The sequence below is a fragment of the Gopherus flavomarginatus genome, chromosome 16, assembly GCF_025201925.1.
Source record: "Gopherus flavomarginatus isolate rGopFla2 chromosome 16, rGopFla2.mat.asm, whole genome shotgun sequence".
Classification (NCBI taxonomy): Eukaryota; Metazoa; Chordata; order Testudines; family Testudinidae; genus Gopherus; species Gopherus flavomarginatus.
The window spans coordinates 24,006,164-24,021,412 of record NC_066632.1 but is presented as its reverse complement, the minus strand read 5'-3'; the positions used below and the strand labels follow the sequence as shown (position 1 = coordinate 24,021,412).

The window sequence follows — 15,249 nt, the reverse complement described above, 5'->3', positions numbered from 1 at the left end:
CTAGTGGTACGTAGTATTTTGTTTTCCAGCCTCCTGCGCTTGGCTGGCCGGGTGAAGCTGAAATGCAGCCCGCATGCGTGGCTGCGCAGCCACAAAGGAAATGACCGTAAATGGGTATAAAAAGCTAAACTATCAGCTGATCGAATACACTTGCAAGAGTAAAAACTGCCCCCCCTCTCCTGTCCCTTACTGCGTCAGTCCCAGGTGTAGCATAGCCCCGGTGAGCCAGAGCCCACCCCTATGATGTGGGGCTCTGGATGTTCTCCACCTGTTGGCTGGGCGCACTGCTCTCTTCCTTAGAAGAGCCCTTTTTCCTTCTTCAAGTTGATCTGCTTCCAGCTGGGAAGAGCAGCAAATTCCTCCCTCCTGATTCCAAACACAGCCACAAAGTCACTTTCGGAGAGGTAATTCTGGCAGAGAAAAGGCTGAGCAGGTTAGCAGGGGTGGGGTGGGGTGCAGCTAGGTAGGAAAGGAGGCCAGGCTGCGTTTCCATAGAGCTGAGGGGGTGCTGGGTGGGGACTCGGCCTCCGGCAGCAGAAAGCTGAGCTAGCAAGAGCTAGGGCAGTGGGTACTCGCTCCTCCCCTCTAGGCCTCTCCAGTAAACCCTCAGCTCCTTTAGGGGGCTGCTGGCGGGAAGGAAGGTTTCCAAACCCTTTCACATCAGCGAGCCAGGCCTGGCTTCCCAAAAGGGGTTTAGATGCCTGTTGAAATCAATGGGAGTTGGGGGGCTAAATCCCTGCAGGATCTGAGCCCAAGTGCCTGGTCCCCAAAGCTCACCTCTTTCTTGGCAGGATCTACGTCTCCAGGCAGTTCCTCCTTCTGGTTGGTTAGCACTTCTAGAGGGTAGATCTGAGCCGCGCCAGCACTCTGGGCCCCAAGGCTGGGGGAGAGAGCCGTCCCGTTCAGATCCTACACAGCGTGGGTGGAAGGAGAAACACCGCAGAGCACGTCAAGTTCGCTAGCTCAGGAGAGGCATGCCCCTCCCTCCTGAGACTTTGGTCCTAACTCAGTTAAGTGGCTGCATGAAAGAGCCCCAGGGCCCAGCTGTTCTTGCTGGGATCCCTTCAGTTGCATTCAGCCGCCCTGCGGGTCCCCTTACAGTTTTACGTAGCTACAAGATCCCATGTCATCTGTGCCCAGAAATGGGCTTGTTTTGCTCTGCACTGTTAAACTGCTGTTGTGTTCTACGCCAGAGGTGGCTGCATTTCTCTGGCAGGGGAAAACATTCCTACGTGTGCCATTTGCAGTGTGCCTTGGGCTCTCTCTAGCTGGAAGGTGCAAGGTAAATGTAGTGGGTTGTCGCTTCAGCTCTCTGCCTGAGCACAGCAGTTTGTCTAGGCACTTAGGGGCTGATTTGTAGCAGTTTTGAGGAGATTACTGGGAGCAGCAGGTGCTCAGCGGTTTAGCCTGGCGAGTGGCTGCCCAGCCCAAAGTCTTGCATGAAAAAGGCAGGAAAGACCCAGTGGATGTGGTCAGGGCACGTAGGACAGTTTGCCCACAGCCTCGCTATAAGTTGTAAGTATGGGCACAGTGGGGCAAGGAGGGACCAGGTAGGGGAGGAGCAGCGTGCAGATTCTCTGTGTGACTCCCCGGAGGACTAGACACCCGCTAACCTGGCAGGTGGGACATGTCCCACCCCATGTTCTGCAGCAGGGGGTGATGTGGGCTTCCTGGAAGTCATCCCTATCTTTGGCCACCTGAGCTGAATCCCTCCCAGTTCCGGCCGCCTCCCTCCCCCCTACACCACAAACACAACTCACGGCTGTGATCCTGACAACGGCACAAGCATCTCCCAGCTCCTCCTTCAGCTGCTCGTAAGTCTTCCCTTCCTGGAAGAACGCAGAAAGCTGAGAACCCCACAGCTCACCCATTAGCCATGGTTATAGCAACAACAGGGTGGGGGGAGTCTTGCCCTGTTCACGGGGAGGTGCCCAAGTGGGTACAGGACTGCCCAGTTGTTACTGTACCAGAACTGGGAACTCCTGCGGTCAACCTGGGAATGCAACTAGAGGAGGAGAGAGCAGCTTGAGTGAATCCCTTGTCAGCAAGTCTCCAAAGCCAGAAGGGACCATTGTGATCATCTAGTCTGACCTGTAACAGGCTGGAGAAGTGCCCCAAAATAATTCCTAGAGCAGATCATTCAGAAAAATGGCCAAGCTTGATTTAAAAACCGTCAATGAAGGAGAATCCACCATGACCCTGGGGAAATGGTTCCACTGGTTAATGACTCTCACTATTAAAAGCTTACGCCTTATTTCCTGTCTGAACACGTCTAGCTTCAACTTCCAGCCACTGGATCGTGTTCTACCTTTCTCTGCTAGAGTGAAGAACCCGTGGTGAAATATTTGTTCCCCACGTAGGTAATTACAGATGATGATAAATAGATTGAGCTCTGTGAGTCTATCACTATAAGGCAGGTTTCTAATCCTTTAATCATTCGCGTGGTTCTTCTCTGCCCCGTCTCCAATTTATCAACATCCTTCTTGAATTGTGGGCACCAGAACAGGACACAGGATTCCAGCAGCAGTCGCACCAGTGCCAGATACGGAGCCAAAATAACTTCTCTCTTCCTACTCGAGATTCACCAGGTGATGCAGCCCAGGATCACACTGGGAGGTCATGATCAGCTGCTTGGTCATCATGCTCCCCAGGCTAGAGTCCCCCACACCGGAGGGATGGCCTCCCTTCCTTGTTCCTAGATAGTTACATTTAGCCCTATTCAAATGCATGTTTGTTCACGCTCAGTTGACCAAGTGCTCTAGGCTGCTGGAAGTGAGTGACTTGTCCTCTGGCCCAGCCTTATTCCTTGTGTTGTGACTTTCTCCTCCCCTGTTTACGTTCTCCATTGTTCCCACCCCAGCGAGAGGAGAGAAGAAACTGGAGACTTGAGTGTGGAGATCAGCCAGGCCTCCAGCCTCTGGGGAAAGGCAGTGGATACTGGGAAGCTGACTGCCCTGGGTGCCTTCAACAATCTCCCCCGTTGGCTCCTTATCAGCAACCAAAAAGCCCTCACTGGGCCCTGCTAGTCTCAGGCTCAGTTTCCTGTCCCCATCTGCTCAAGGCCAGACCCTGTGTTAGCAGAGAGCACAGGCAGGTGCCCCTGGACTGTGCACTCTAATCCAGAGCAGCAGATGAGCGTGAGAAACCCTGTCCCGTCTCCCGGATGGAGCCTCCCGCCCCACTCTCACATCAGCCTTCCACCTTGTTTATACTCACGCTCCATTTGTGTGTGTCCCAGGCTACGAACCACCCAGTGAAGTTGGGGGGCTCAAAGCCCTGCTTGACCACCAAGATAGGCGTGTCAGTGTCCCTCCCACTGGGGTGGGTGCGGAGATATTCCTGAGCAGTGGCCAGCGCTGCCTCCTTCTCCGTGGCGTTAGCGTCCGTCCCGAGCCACAAGAAGACCTGCAAGGGGAAAAGTCTCTCTGGTCAGTGGAATGCAAATTAGCCAGGAACAGGACTGGAGCTGGAGCTTAAGGCCAGAAGGGCCGGTTGTAATAACCTGGTTGACCTCCTGCCTAACAGAGGCCAGAGAACCTCAGCTGGGATTTATGCATTGTCCAGTCCTGGGTTCCCCCCAGCTCTACCAGTCCCCCTCAATCCTGACCCGCAGCCCCCCTGCTAGTCCAGCTCCAAGTTCTTCAGACAGACATTTCTACCAGGACCCCCCCCCCCGCCCCCGACCTGTAGCCAACCCCTCCACTATCCCACTTCTGGGCAACTCTCACATTGGGACAGCTGACGTGTCTTTAATTAAAAAGCCCCCTGGAAAACCCAAATCCCAGGGATTTTCCTGGCTAACAGGAGCTCCTGTTTGGGGCTGGGCAAATGGAAGCCGGTGGCTTTTGCTCTCCCAGCGCACCTGGTCCCACGTGTCGAGCAGCATGACGTCGCTTTCGCTCAGGTCATCCTGGCTGAAGTCGGTCACTTCCGTCACCACGAAGCGTCCGGTCTTCTTGGAGCATTCAAAGAGCCGGGGCGGGTGATCTGGGACCTCCTGCTGGAGCCTGCAACACACAGTTCCTTCAGCAACCCTCCCTGGCTGAGACCGTCAGCGCAACCCTCTCTGTGCCCTGCTACCTTTTGTCGCTGGCGTAAGGGGCTTTGCCTCCCAGCACTTCCCAGAACGCTGCTGGCTCCTGCCCCTCGGCCACGGTTTCCTGGGTGCTGTCACAGATGGTTGCAGCCAGCTGCTTCGCCATTTCCCGCTCGTCCCCGCTGGAGCCCTGGCGGGCAAGGAGAGAAGCTGGCACACAGCGACAGGAGAGGAACACTCGCGGGGGGTTCGCTTCCCGCTGGTTGCCGGGCCGGCGCCAGGCCGCCCCTTACCTTGCCGTACCACAGGTAGTGCTCGGTCTGGGTCCGGAGCAGGAAGACGTCATTGGAGTTGAGCGACGAGGCGAATGCCGGGACTTCCACGGCTTTGGTGTTGGACTGGTCGGTTCCGTGGATCTGGAAGAGCCTCACGGGCGGTTCCGGTTCGTTGCTGCTTTTCCTGGATGTCCCACCCTAGAGAGAAAGAGGGGGTGGGGGGCCCGAGCCCTGGTGCCTGAGAACGAGCCCCAACCGCGCCCCAGGAGCGAGAGCGTGGCCTAGTGGTCCCAGTTGGGTTAGGGCAGGCACGGGTAGGGTTTGTGCTGGGGAAGGAGAGAGCTAACAGGGGAACCTCATGCTGCAGAGGGTTTGGAGGGAGGATACAACAGCTGGGAATGGAGAAACACTCATTAGAGAAACAATCCAGCCCCTGCACAGGAGAGTTATGGCTCCAGGCCGGTCAGCTTCTACCTCACTCCAGCAACAAGGTGGGTGAGGGAGGAAGAGTCTCCGCCCTGTCACTGAGGCAGTGTGGAACACACCTGGGTTCCCTTCCCAGTTCTGCCACTGATCTACTGCGTGACCACGGGCAAGTCCCTTCCCCCGCTTCGTGCCTCAGTTTCCCCTCCCACCCCTTGTCCGTTGCAGATGGTGCTTTTCAGGGTAGGGGCTTCCTCCAGCTCTGTGTTTGTGCAGTCCCTGGAGCAAAGGGGCCTTGATCTTGGTAGCAGCCTCTAATTGAAACAGCAGCTGCCCCGGTGACTGGAAAATCCAGCCCAGCGTCTCCTGCCCCCAGCCTCCTCTTCACCCTGCTCCCACCAGCACGGCCGTACCTCGAAGATGACCAGCTTCCCTTTGAAGATGGCCAGAAAGTGGCGCGGCTCCTTTCCCATGCTCACGCGCACCTGCACCGGCTCCCCGTCCAACTGCCGGTCCACTTCCACCGCCTGGTACGCGGAGGCGGCCAGCTCGTCCGGCGTGGCGTGCCGACCCTGGGCATGCACAGAGGAGCCAGCTCAGACCGGCAGCCCGGAGGAGTCTCTGCTCCCGCGGCCGAGGCAATGCCCCAGCGCGGCGCGCCGGGAAGTGGAGACAGGGTGCCGGGTTCCGCCTACCTGCCAGATGTACAGGATGTAGCGGGACTGGTGGTTCACGCCATAGGTGTAAAGCACCAGGTAACAGTCTCCGCCGTAGAAGAAGCCGTGCCACTGGGATTCCACCGGGGCCAGCTCCAGATTCTCGATCCTCCAGACCTAGAGCGAACGGAAGTGACAGTAGCGCGTGAATCCTAGCGCTGGGCTCTTCTGGTGGCTGGTCGGTCCACGCTGACCCCGTGACGAGAGTGGTCTTCATAACGGGGCCGTTAAAAGCAGGTTTCCACCCCCACCCCGCAGACTCTAGCTGTTGTGCCATAGCATAGGGAGCTTTGGTTCGTGTTCTGCTGACAGCGTCAGTCCAATGGGGAGGCTGCACCCCACCCGTTCCCTGCACAAAGCTGGGAAGGGGGCCGTGGGAAATCGGGCAGATGCGGGACCCTCTTTGGGGCAGGAGCATGCGCAAGGGCGGAGCAAGCAGGGGCATGGGCCCTCCCCAGTCAGGGGGCACAGATCTCCTCCCAGGCCAGGGCACAGAGAGCGAACTCCTCCAGCCCAGCGAGGGTGGGAGAGGACAGCCCCTTTGGCCCTGGGGCTGCAGCAGGGAGAATCGGATCCTCCGGTCGTGGGGAGAGCCGGCTCCTCCAGCCACAGGCGGGGAGGGGCACAGAAAGTGCCCCTCCAAAAGCGGTCAAAGTTTTAATTCCTGGGCACACCCCTGCTTGGGGTCATTCAGAAGGTCTTGATCAGCACTGACCAGGGCTGGACGGCCCAGCCTAGAGACTCCGCGAGCCACTCAGGAATCTTCTGTGTGCAGCCAGGCCCGATGACTAAGGATTCCCAAGCCTCTCGCAGGCGCTGGACTCCCCTGTGGCTTGCCAGCTTGGGCACTGCGACGGCTGCCAGTGCTCGCTGGGGTGCAGCCTGGAGCCGAGGGGCCCAGGTCCCCCTGGTCCCAGCAGGGCAGGGGGCGGTGTGCCAGCAGCCCCAGGGGCTAAAGAGACACCTGCCCTGCCAGGGAAAGGGCAGAGCGTTCGGCTTCAGTGCCCCGATGGCAGCTCACAGCTCCTACCTCCACCTTCCCTTCCCCGTTATCCACCATCCGCTCCTGGGCTGCCAGCTCGGGCCGGGCGTGCAGCAGTGTGGCGTCAAACTTCTCCTGGCTGACTTTGGCTGCAAAGAAAGAGCATCAGGGTTTGGTCGGCAGCCTAGCAGGAAGGAGGGAGGCAGCAGATGCGGGCGTCAGGGCCACAGCAGTCAGTGTGGACCCTATACACTGTATCCCGACACCCTGAGGAAGACCTCGGCATGGGGAGGTAGGGGGCTAGTTTAGGAAACAGCCCGAGCAGCCGTGTGGCCCTCGTCTCCCTGCAGCCAGATCGGCAGCTGCGCCCTGCAGGCTGGGGGGGAAGGCAGCCGTGCACGGCACGGGATCCAGGAGCGAGGAGGCTCTTCCTCACCGATTTTGCCAGCGCTGTAGGCTTTGCCCAGCCCCACCGTCTGGTCCCGGATGGTCCACGTCTGAAACAGCTGCTTGAACATGGCGGATTCGGCGCCGTCGTTCACCGTCTCCACGTTGGTGCCGCAGGGGTAGCCCTTCATGTTGATGAACTCCTGCCGGGCCGGGGGCGGAAAGCGGCAAGGAGCCCCGTCAGTGGTGCGACCCGGCTGCCCGGCCTGGGGCCCCCACTCTCTGGCGGCAGGGAGTCAGGAATCCTGCTTTAACTCCGGGCCCCCAACTCGTCCCCGGTCTGTATCGGCTCCTCCCCCTCTCCACACGTGCATCACGGTTAGCGAGACCCCCCCCCCAACCTGGGTCCTACCAGAGCTTTGGCCATGGCGGTTTGCCTCTCTGCCTTGGTAGCCCCCTTCCCCTTCCAGACGTAGATCTTGGTCCCGGCGTGATCCAGGATGTAGCAGTCCTGGGGAGGAAAAGGTTAAACCACTCCCTGGGGCTGCTGATGAGGCCCCATGCTGTGCTCTCCTGCCTTGCCCTGTGAGGCGTGAAAGGGGGTTGGGGCTTAAAATGGGGCGCAAGGGACCCAATCAGGCACCACACGCCGGTTCGGGGGGCTTCCCGGACCACACCCCAGCGCTCCGTCCAGCCCCGGATGGAAGGGGCTGTAGGAGTTGCCAGAGTGGATCAGCCTCGACGTCTGTCCAGCCCCGTCTCCTGTCTTGGCCAGCGCCAGACGTGGCAAAGGAAGGCGCGAGACGCCAGCAGATGTGGGATGATCTGTTCCCCCAGTCTGGGCGCTAGCCCCATCCTGCAAAGAGGACTCCAGTTGGCTGGGGACCCAGGGCAGAGCTGGGCAGGCAGAGGTGGGGCTCTGGGTGAAGTGGAGTGACAGGAGCAGAGCCCCAGGGCACGGAGGTGGGTTTTAAACGGCAGGAGCCCCCGTCTTTCACTCACATCATGGTTCAACAGCTCCTGCACCAGCGGCCTCACAGCCTCTTCCAGCACCTGCATTTTCCCTCCAGAGTCCGAGACGCTAGAGAAAGGAGAGGGGTGGTGGATTTATTCCCCTGGGAGCCGGGGATGTGGGGGGTTCTGGGCCCAGGCGGGGAGCAGACACCAGGGAAATATGATGGGAATGTTCCCTGGGCTCTGGGACAGTTTCCACCCGCTCCCCTTTCTATGGGTTTCGGGCTTGGGGCCGTCAGGGCCCATCCCAATGATGCTGTAGCAAATCCAGGAGCCACCAGGAGACCTGCTTTGTTTGTGAATTCGCCAGCCGCGCTGGGAGCGTGGGGGGGCGTCCCTGGAGGAAGATCCCCGAGGAACAAAACCCAGCCGGCTCCGTTGCGCTTGGGTCAATCGAAGCCTGCGTGGGAGATGCGAATTAGCGAGGGATGGGGAGTGAGGCCAGGCAGACGCCCTGGAGCTAGCGAGATGGGGAAGCCCCTGTCTGATGTGCCCTCCTGCCACTACCTGCTGCTTTGCAGTGCACCCTCCTCCCCGCTTACCGGTAGAGCAGGACGGTGGCCTTCTGCTGCTGGGCCACCACCTCGTCCGGGGTGCTGGGTTTGAGCTTCCGCGGCCTGTCCCCGAGCACGCTCTGCAGCACCGTTGTCAGCTCCAGGCTGGCTCCTTCCCGGTCGCCGTCCACCACCCTGATCTCCGCCCGCCCCCCGCGCTCCCGGTCGCGGATGTCTTTGGCCAGGAGCATGGCCTAGACGAGACCCCCAAAGAGAACAATTATCGGCTCCCCGCAGTGCGCTGGGCAAAGGCACCAGATCGCCCCCGCCCCGAGAGCCTGTGGGGCCAGGCGAAGGGCAGATCACAGACTGATTACAAACACAGACCGGCACCCCGCACACTCACCTGGTCTGTGGAGAGAGAAACCAGCGCTTGCCAAATGCCCTTCCAGGATGTCGTACAGAGTGCACCTGCCTCCAGGGGACTGGGACGCAGGGCCTTTCCCCTCCAGGGGGCTGGTTCCCATCCAGCCTAGTAGGGCCAGGGCGCGGGATACAGGGCCTTCCCCTCCAGGACGCTGTTCTGATCCAGCCCAGTAGGGCCAGGGAGTAGGATACAGGGCCTTCCCCTCCAGGACGCTGGTTCCGATCCAGCCCAGTAGGGCCAGGGCGCGGGATACAGGGCCTTCCCCTCCAGGATGCTGGTTCCGATCCAGCCCAGTAGGGCCAAGGCGCGGGATACAGGGCCTTCCCCTCCAGGACGCTGGTTCCGATCCAGCCCAATAGGGCCAGGAGTGGGATACAGGGCCTTTCCCTCCAGGGCGTTGGTTCTGATCCAGCCCAGTACGGCCAGGGAGTGGGATACAGGGCCTTTCCCCTCCAGGGCGCTGGTTCTGATCCAGCCCAGTACGGACAGGGAGTGGGTTACAAGGCCTTTCCCATCCAGGGCGCTGGTTCTGATCCAGCCCAGTAGGGCCAGGGCATGGGTTACAGGGCCTTTCCCCTCCAGGGCGCTGGTTCTGATCCAGCGCAGTAGGGCCAGGGCGTGGGATACGGGGCCTTTTCCCTCTAGCGCACTGGTTCCGATCCAGATCCAGGGGGAGGAGAATGCTCCAAACTTCTCTTCCCTACAGCGGAAGGAGTAATCGGAACCCCGGGTGGGGTGGGGCAGGTCCAGCAAGGTTCCTACCTTCAGCCGCTCCCTGGTGTTGCTCTCGGGGCCGTTCCACTGAATAATGACCTTCCCCAGGTCCAGCAGGAACACATCCCCCAGGTTAAAACTGTCCCAGCTCATCTCCACCTGCGCCCGGGGGGCGGGGGAACGGAGAGGAGGCCGTGAGGAGGCTGGCACCAGGGGAAGCAGGAGGACCGAGTGGCAGTGGCCCTAGTGGCACTGACGTGGGCAGTGGGGCAGCCGCCATGCTGGGGGAATCGGGAGGCAGGGGCTGCGCCAGCACCAGGGTGGGAAGGCATCGGGGGCATGGGGCGGGGAGAGCGCTGGCTACGCTGGCCCCAGGGAATCGGGACCGGGGATGCAGGGGAGAAGGGATAGGGCAGGCGGTGGCCCAGGCCAGGGTTGGGAGGTGGAGGCCACGCTGGCCAGCTCAGGTGCTGGAGCCCAGGCTCACCTCGGTGGCCGTGACGTTCCGTCTCCCCTTGACGTGCAGCAGGCGCCGGACGTCGTAGACGTTGGTCTCCACGTGTGTCATCCCAGAGGCCACGCCGCCCTTCTTGTAGCTGGGGGAGAGGGGCGGGGGAAGAGTGAGCACCCACAGTGGGGAAGAGGGGCCCGGGCCAACCCAGCAGGGAGGAAGGGGAGACAGACACGGGGGGCACCAGGACCTCACCCCGGCAAGCACGGCCCTGTCGCCCCCAGCCCCCAAAGGTGCTGCAGCCACAGCTCCTTGCAGTGCTTGCAGGCTGACGCCCCTGTGTGGGGCCTGGGTGGGTGGAGACGGCCTGGAGTCCACTCATGCCCCAGACGTCCCTGTGTGAGGACTGGGTGGATGGGGATGGCCTGGAGTCCACTCATGCCCCAGACGTCCCCGTTTGAGGACTGGGTGGATGGGGACCGCCTGCAGGCCACACACGCCCCTGATGTCTGAGTGCAGTGGGCAGCCGGAGCCCCATGGAGGGACAGGATCTCACTCCAAGCGGGAGGGTCGGTGGGCCAGGCCCACCGGGACCAGGGCCCCTCGGCCTCCTACTCACATGATGCCCTGCTTGAAGTAGCCTTTGAAGAGGTCCGACTCGTGGCCCTGCACCTCCCGGTGCTGCACGGGGCTCCCGCCCAGGTAGTCGTCCAGCTGGGTGGTGTAGATGGCAGCGCAGCCCTGCTCATCCCGCGAGGAGCTCTTCCCGACCCAGTAATGGATGTCGTAGGCCAGGACGCCGCCCAAGCGCCGGGTCTGCAGCAGGCACAGAGCCTGAGAAGTGACCCTGCGTCTTCCCCATCGATCAGACCAGGTGCTCCCAGACCCCAGCCGGCAGATGCCCTCCCACTCCACTGCATGGGGGAGGGAGGGAATTTCTTCCTGACACCCAGCCCCGCTACAACCAGGGATCAGTTTGTCAGGGCCTGCCCGGAAGCCGAAACAGACAAGCCCTCCTTGCTGTATCCTCACTCCTGCCACTAATCCTAACCAGAACGATTGCCTCCAAATCATGTGGCAAGGAGTCCCACAGGCTAACAGGACATCGCACAGAGCATTTCCTTTTGTCAGGCTTAAACCTACTGCTGTTGCTTTTGCCTTTCATCGGTGCTTACCCCCCCCCCCACACCCCTTCTCTGTAGCTCTTCCAAGGCTGAGGGGAGGGGGCGGAGGGAGGAAATGGAAGAGATCAGCCTCCCTGAGCTGCTTGTGTGTCCCACACACATCAGGGTTAAAGCAGAGTGAGGGGCCCTGGGACGTGACATCAGGATGCTTCACTCCCAGCGCCACGATTCTACTGCCGGTGCCCATAGCGAGTCCCAGCCGTTCGGCTGCCTGGGGGGGTTAATGACCCTCCCCCCAGCAGGGATTGCTGCAGCCCTGGGGGGCACTCACCGAGAGGAGGACGTAGCAATCGCCTTCATAGAAACTGCCATGGGATTTTGGAGGCACCTGCACCAGGTCCATTTTCTGGGGGGAAGCAGAAGTGCATTGAGACCAGAGCAGCCCCCTCTTGTCCTGGCATCAGCCATGGGGCACACAACAGCCCCCCCCCTCCCAGAGCGTCGTCCCCCCCCCCAGCCGTTTATGGAAGTCCTGCACATCCATCACTGGAATGCAGCCACCTCTGGGCAGGGGCGTGGCAGGTGTTTATGGGAGTACCCCACATCCACCACTGGAATGCAGCCACCTCTGGGGAGGGGCTTGGCAGCTGTTTATGGAAGTACCCCACATCCCCCACTGGAATGCAGCCATCTCTGGGGAGGGGCATGGCAGCTGTTTATGGAAGTACCCCACATGGAGCACCAGAGGCAGCCACCCATGGGGCAGCACGGGGCAGCTGTGCCAGCAATGTTACGCCATTGTTTGGGACAGGAAGTGAAGAGGCCTGCCTGGACACTGGGGACTTTACGGACACACAGCATAAAGGTTTAGAGCTGGAATGAGGCCAGGGCACCACACCCCAGCCCAGCTCCCATGAAAGGGCCGTGGGAAAAGACAAGTGGCCCACTGGAAGCACTCGCTAGCCCACTGCCCAGACCCCTTTTTTCTGCACCCAGGAGGTCTCCCAGCCAAGCCCTCATTACCAGGCCAGACCTGGCTTAGTTTGGGATCTCCAAGGGGATCCCAGTCCCCGCTCACCTCGACCCTCCAGACGATGACGCCGGGCATGTTGTTAACTGCCTTGAAAGCGCTGCTCAGAGCCATCGTGCCCTGCACCGGGGACTTGCCGGGGAGCTGCTGGGCAAGAGGAGACAGTCAACCCAGAGCCAAGGCCAGCCCGGAGGAGCAGCCCAGCCCCACGCCTGCTTGAGAGCAGCTGCACACGTCCCAGCTGGGCCAGACAGGGGTGTAAAAAGCTTCTGTAAAAGCTTTGCCCAGAAGCTGCATGCTTTGAGGTGTGTGTGTGGGGGGGAATTAAAGGGGTGAAGCGAGGGGATGAGGGATAGGGGATCCCCCAAATGGCATAAGATGGAACCCAAGCAGCTCAACTGGGTGCACCATCCAGATGAGACACCCTCCCCCACACACCCCAAGGGCCAGACCGGATCCTGGATGCAGGGGCTGCCTGGGCCCCAGAAGAGGTGGATACTCCTCGGGGGTGATGCGTGCAGGGTGAATCAGCAGCCAACGCCCAGGGAGAAGCTTCCCCCCCCAGCCCGCCCCCACTCACGTGTCTCGCAGCACTGGGGATCTGCCCCGCCCCACATCTCAGGGGCTCACCTCTGTGATGCTAAAGGCTGGTGTCTGGTATTTGGGGCTTTCCCTTGGAGCCAGAGATCCCCGGCCTCTCCCTGAGTCACGCCAGCCAAGGGTTTGGGAGACTCCATGGCCCCTTTAAGGAGGAATACTCCTTCCCAGGCCTGGTCCCCCCACTCCTCCAGCAGAAGGAAGCTGTTAGGGCATGTGGGCCCCACCCAGCTGGTTCTTGTGCCATCCCAAACGGAGTCAGGCCGAGCTGCGCAGTCACACTGCACAGCAGCCTCTCCCGCTCTCCCTGCACCGCCGGGGATGGAGCCAGGCAGACAGCAGGTTTTCTAAGCTCTGGATCCATTCTCCATGCCCTAGATCCTGGGGCGGCTCCATCGCCCTGGCTGGGCTGGGAGCCTCTGGCTTCACCGGGGTCAGTGGCTTCACCGACGCAGCCAGGGCTCAGACCCAAGGTCACCCTGCGGATACTTACGAACACTGCAGGGATCTCTCCTGCCCACTGGGTGCTCCCTGCCTGCCCGGCACTGGGGTGGGGCCAGCTACCCAGCACGCTGGCCTGGGCACAGACAGGGCATGGGTCCTGCTCTATCCACGCTGCCCGTTGCACTGCAGGGAGGGACACGCCCTGACTGCAGGCTCTGGAGGAGAACGGGTTAGAGGGGCCTGGCTCGCAGCAGCCCAAACCGTAACCGCTCCCCTACCCCCCCATGTCTCCCCCAGTTTTCAGTCATTGAAGCCAGATGGTGTAACCTGACCCAGGGAGCCGGCCCAGCCGCAGCGCTAGGAGAGTGTCGGCTCGGTGAGACGCCATCAGCTGGGTTTGATTAGCCAGGAATGTGCTGGTTTCGGGGCTGGGCCGGCTGCGTTGGCAAGAGGCCGTTCACACTGTTTTGTTCCCCGCCGTTCACAGACATGGCCAGCTCTTTCCTACCATTGCCTGATCTCAGGCCCCCACTTTAGCTGCAGGGCATGCATCTTCTGAGCCCCTGGGGGGAAACGCCAGGGCCAGATTTCCGCTCCCCCTGTGGCATCAGCTAACCCAGTACTGAGGAACCTGGCAAGACATTCCCCGATCCAACACTTGGTTGGCACCAGTTCCTCCTGCCTAGGGAGCAAGTGATGGACGCTCTCGGATCCTGCCTCAGCTGGGATCTCTTCCCACCACCCCGTTTAGATCCACCTTGATTCAATAATTTCCTCTGCTCCTTCCCTGCCCAAGTCGCTGCCAAGGGCCCTTGCCAGTTCTCTCATTAAACAGCCATATGGTGGCATTATGCACCAGGAGTCCAACAGGAATTGGGGTGGGGGACTTCAAGTTACCTCTCTGAGCCCCAGCTATAACCCTCTGCCCTGAGCCCCACAGATCTGGGGCCAGCTCAGCCAGCTCCTCTCCCTCACCCAGCCCAAGGCAGGAGTGGTCCCTAAGGACGCTGATCTAGGTCTTCAGCCACCCCAAAGTCAGGCCGGGACTCACCTGAATTCACTGCTGTCCTCTGCAGGCGGCTGTTGAAGAAACCCCGGGGCAGCTGCTGGCACGAGCCCGTCACCCGGCGCACCCGGACCCAGGCGTTGTATTTGCCTACGTTTGCATCTCAACCACCTTTGGGCAACCCTGGCCGGTGAGCGCTGGCCTGGGCGCACGCTTGACATAGGCAAAGCAGAGGGAAAGCAGCTATTTGTTCCTAGGCAAAGCACTGCGGGGGGCAGGGACGCTAAGGCCAGCACCGCCTGGATCTCCTCCTTCCACGCCCTCTGCCCATCGATTTTTCTTAAGTGCTTGGGCTGATTAATAATTCAAAGGGGAGGGGGGAAATTAACCACACGGAACTGAGGCAGGAGACGGGGGGGGGAGCCGAACTCTGAAGGGGGCAGCTCTTACCCTGCAGTGAGGGGGCACCAGAGATGGGGGGGGGGGGCTGCCAGGAGAGGTGGAATAGCAGCAGCAAGATAAGCAACTAATAAATGGGGACAGGCCCAGGAAAGGGGGCCCCTAGGGTGTCTCCATCCTCCCCTCGCTGGAGGGCTTGGACACACCCCACAGCCCCTCCTGTCCCAGTGAAGGGGCAGATGGAGCGTAGGGCCCACCCCAGCGCCAAACATCCAGGCTCTGGCTGGTGACAGTCTGGGCAGACCAGGAGAGCAGCTGTAGGTTATTGAGGGTCCTGGCCCGTGCGTGGCCATTCCCAGAGCTGGAGCAGCTCCTGCTACCGCCATACCAGGAGGTTAACGGCATTGACCCCAAGCCATGGGGCCACTTCCCTGCTCTGCTCCCTGCACAGAGCTGCGCCCTTTCTGCAAGGGGGGCGGGGGAGAGGCACATGGCCATGAACCAGGAGCTAATGCACCAACTCAGCAGCCTTCGGGAAATCAGCATCGCGTGGGGTGAGCTCCCAGGCTCACGCTGAGGATCATAGAATCATAGACTATTAGGGTTGGAAGGGACCTCAGAAGGTCATCTAGTCCAACCCCCTGCTCCAAGCAGGACCAATCCCCAGATTTTTACCCCAGTTCCCTTAATGGCCCCCTCAAGGATTGAACTCATAACCCTGGGTTTAGTA

The 15,249-nt window shown here is 60.8% G+C and overlaps 1 protein-coding gene across 5 annotated transcripts; it reads right to left on the bottom strand.

The window, feature by feature from the left end:
- Position 1: 1 nt before the first annotated feature.
- On the bottom strand, positions 2-14,396 carry AVIL (advillin). 5 transcript variants are annotated; one of them, XM_050925284.1, is made up of 20 exons: positions 13,164-13,403; positions 12,122-12,217; positions 11,375-11,449; positions 10,539-10,735; positions 9,956-10,064; positions 9,517-9,627; positions 8,376-8,581; positions 7,822-7,900; positions 7,232-7,330; positions 6,869-7,022; positions 6,481-6,581; positions 5,430-5,567; positions 5,148-5,306; positions 4,330-4,509; positions 4,081-4,226; positions 3,863-4,007; positions 3,217-3,405; positions 1,761-1,829; positions 778-909; positions 2-410 (listed from the first exon to the last, which is right to left on the bottom strand). In XM_050925284.1, exons 2-20 carry the CDS (start codon positions 12,185-12,187, stop codon positions 297-299), a joined length of 2,469 nt encoding a protein of 822 aa, XP_050781241.1. In that variant the 5' UTR covers positions 12,188-12,217; positions 13,164-13,403; the 3' UTR covers positions 2-296. The 5 variants fall into 5 exon arrangements, with proteins under 5 accessions (XP_050781241.1, XP_050781239.1, XP_050781238.1 ...); XM_050925282.1 differs by lacking the exons at positions 2-410; positions 778-909; positions 13,164-13,403 and adding an exon at positions 14,166-14,396 and having other exon boundaries at positions 1,138-1,829; XM_050925281.1 differs by lacking the exons at positions 2-410; positions 778-909; positions 13,164-13,403 and adding an exon at positions 13,447-13,508 and having other exon boundaries at positions 1,138-1,829.
- Positions 14,397-15,249: the final 853 nt, after the last annotated feature.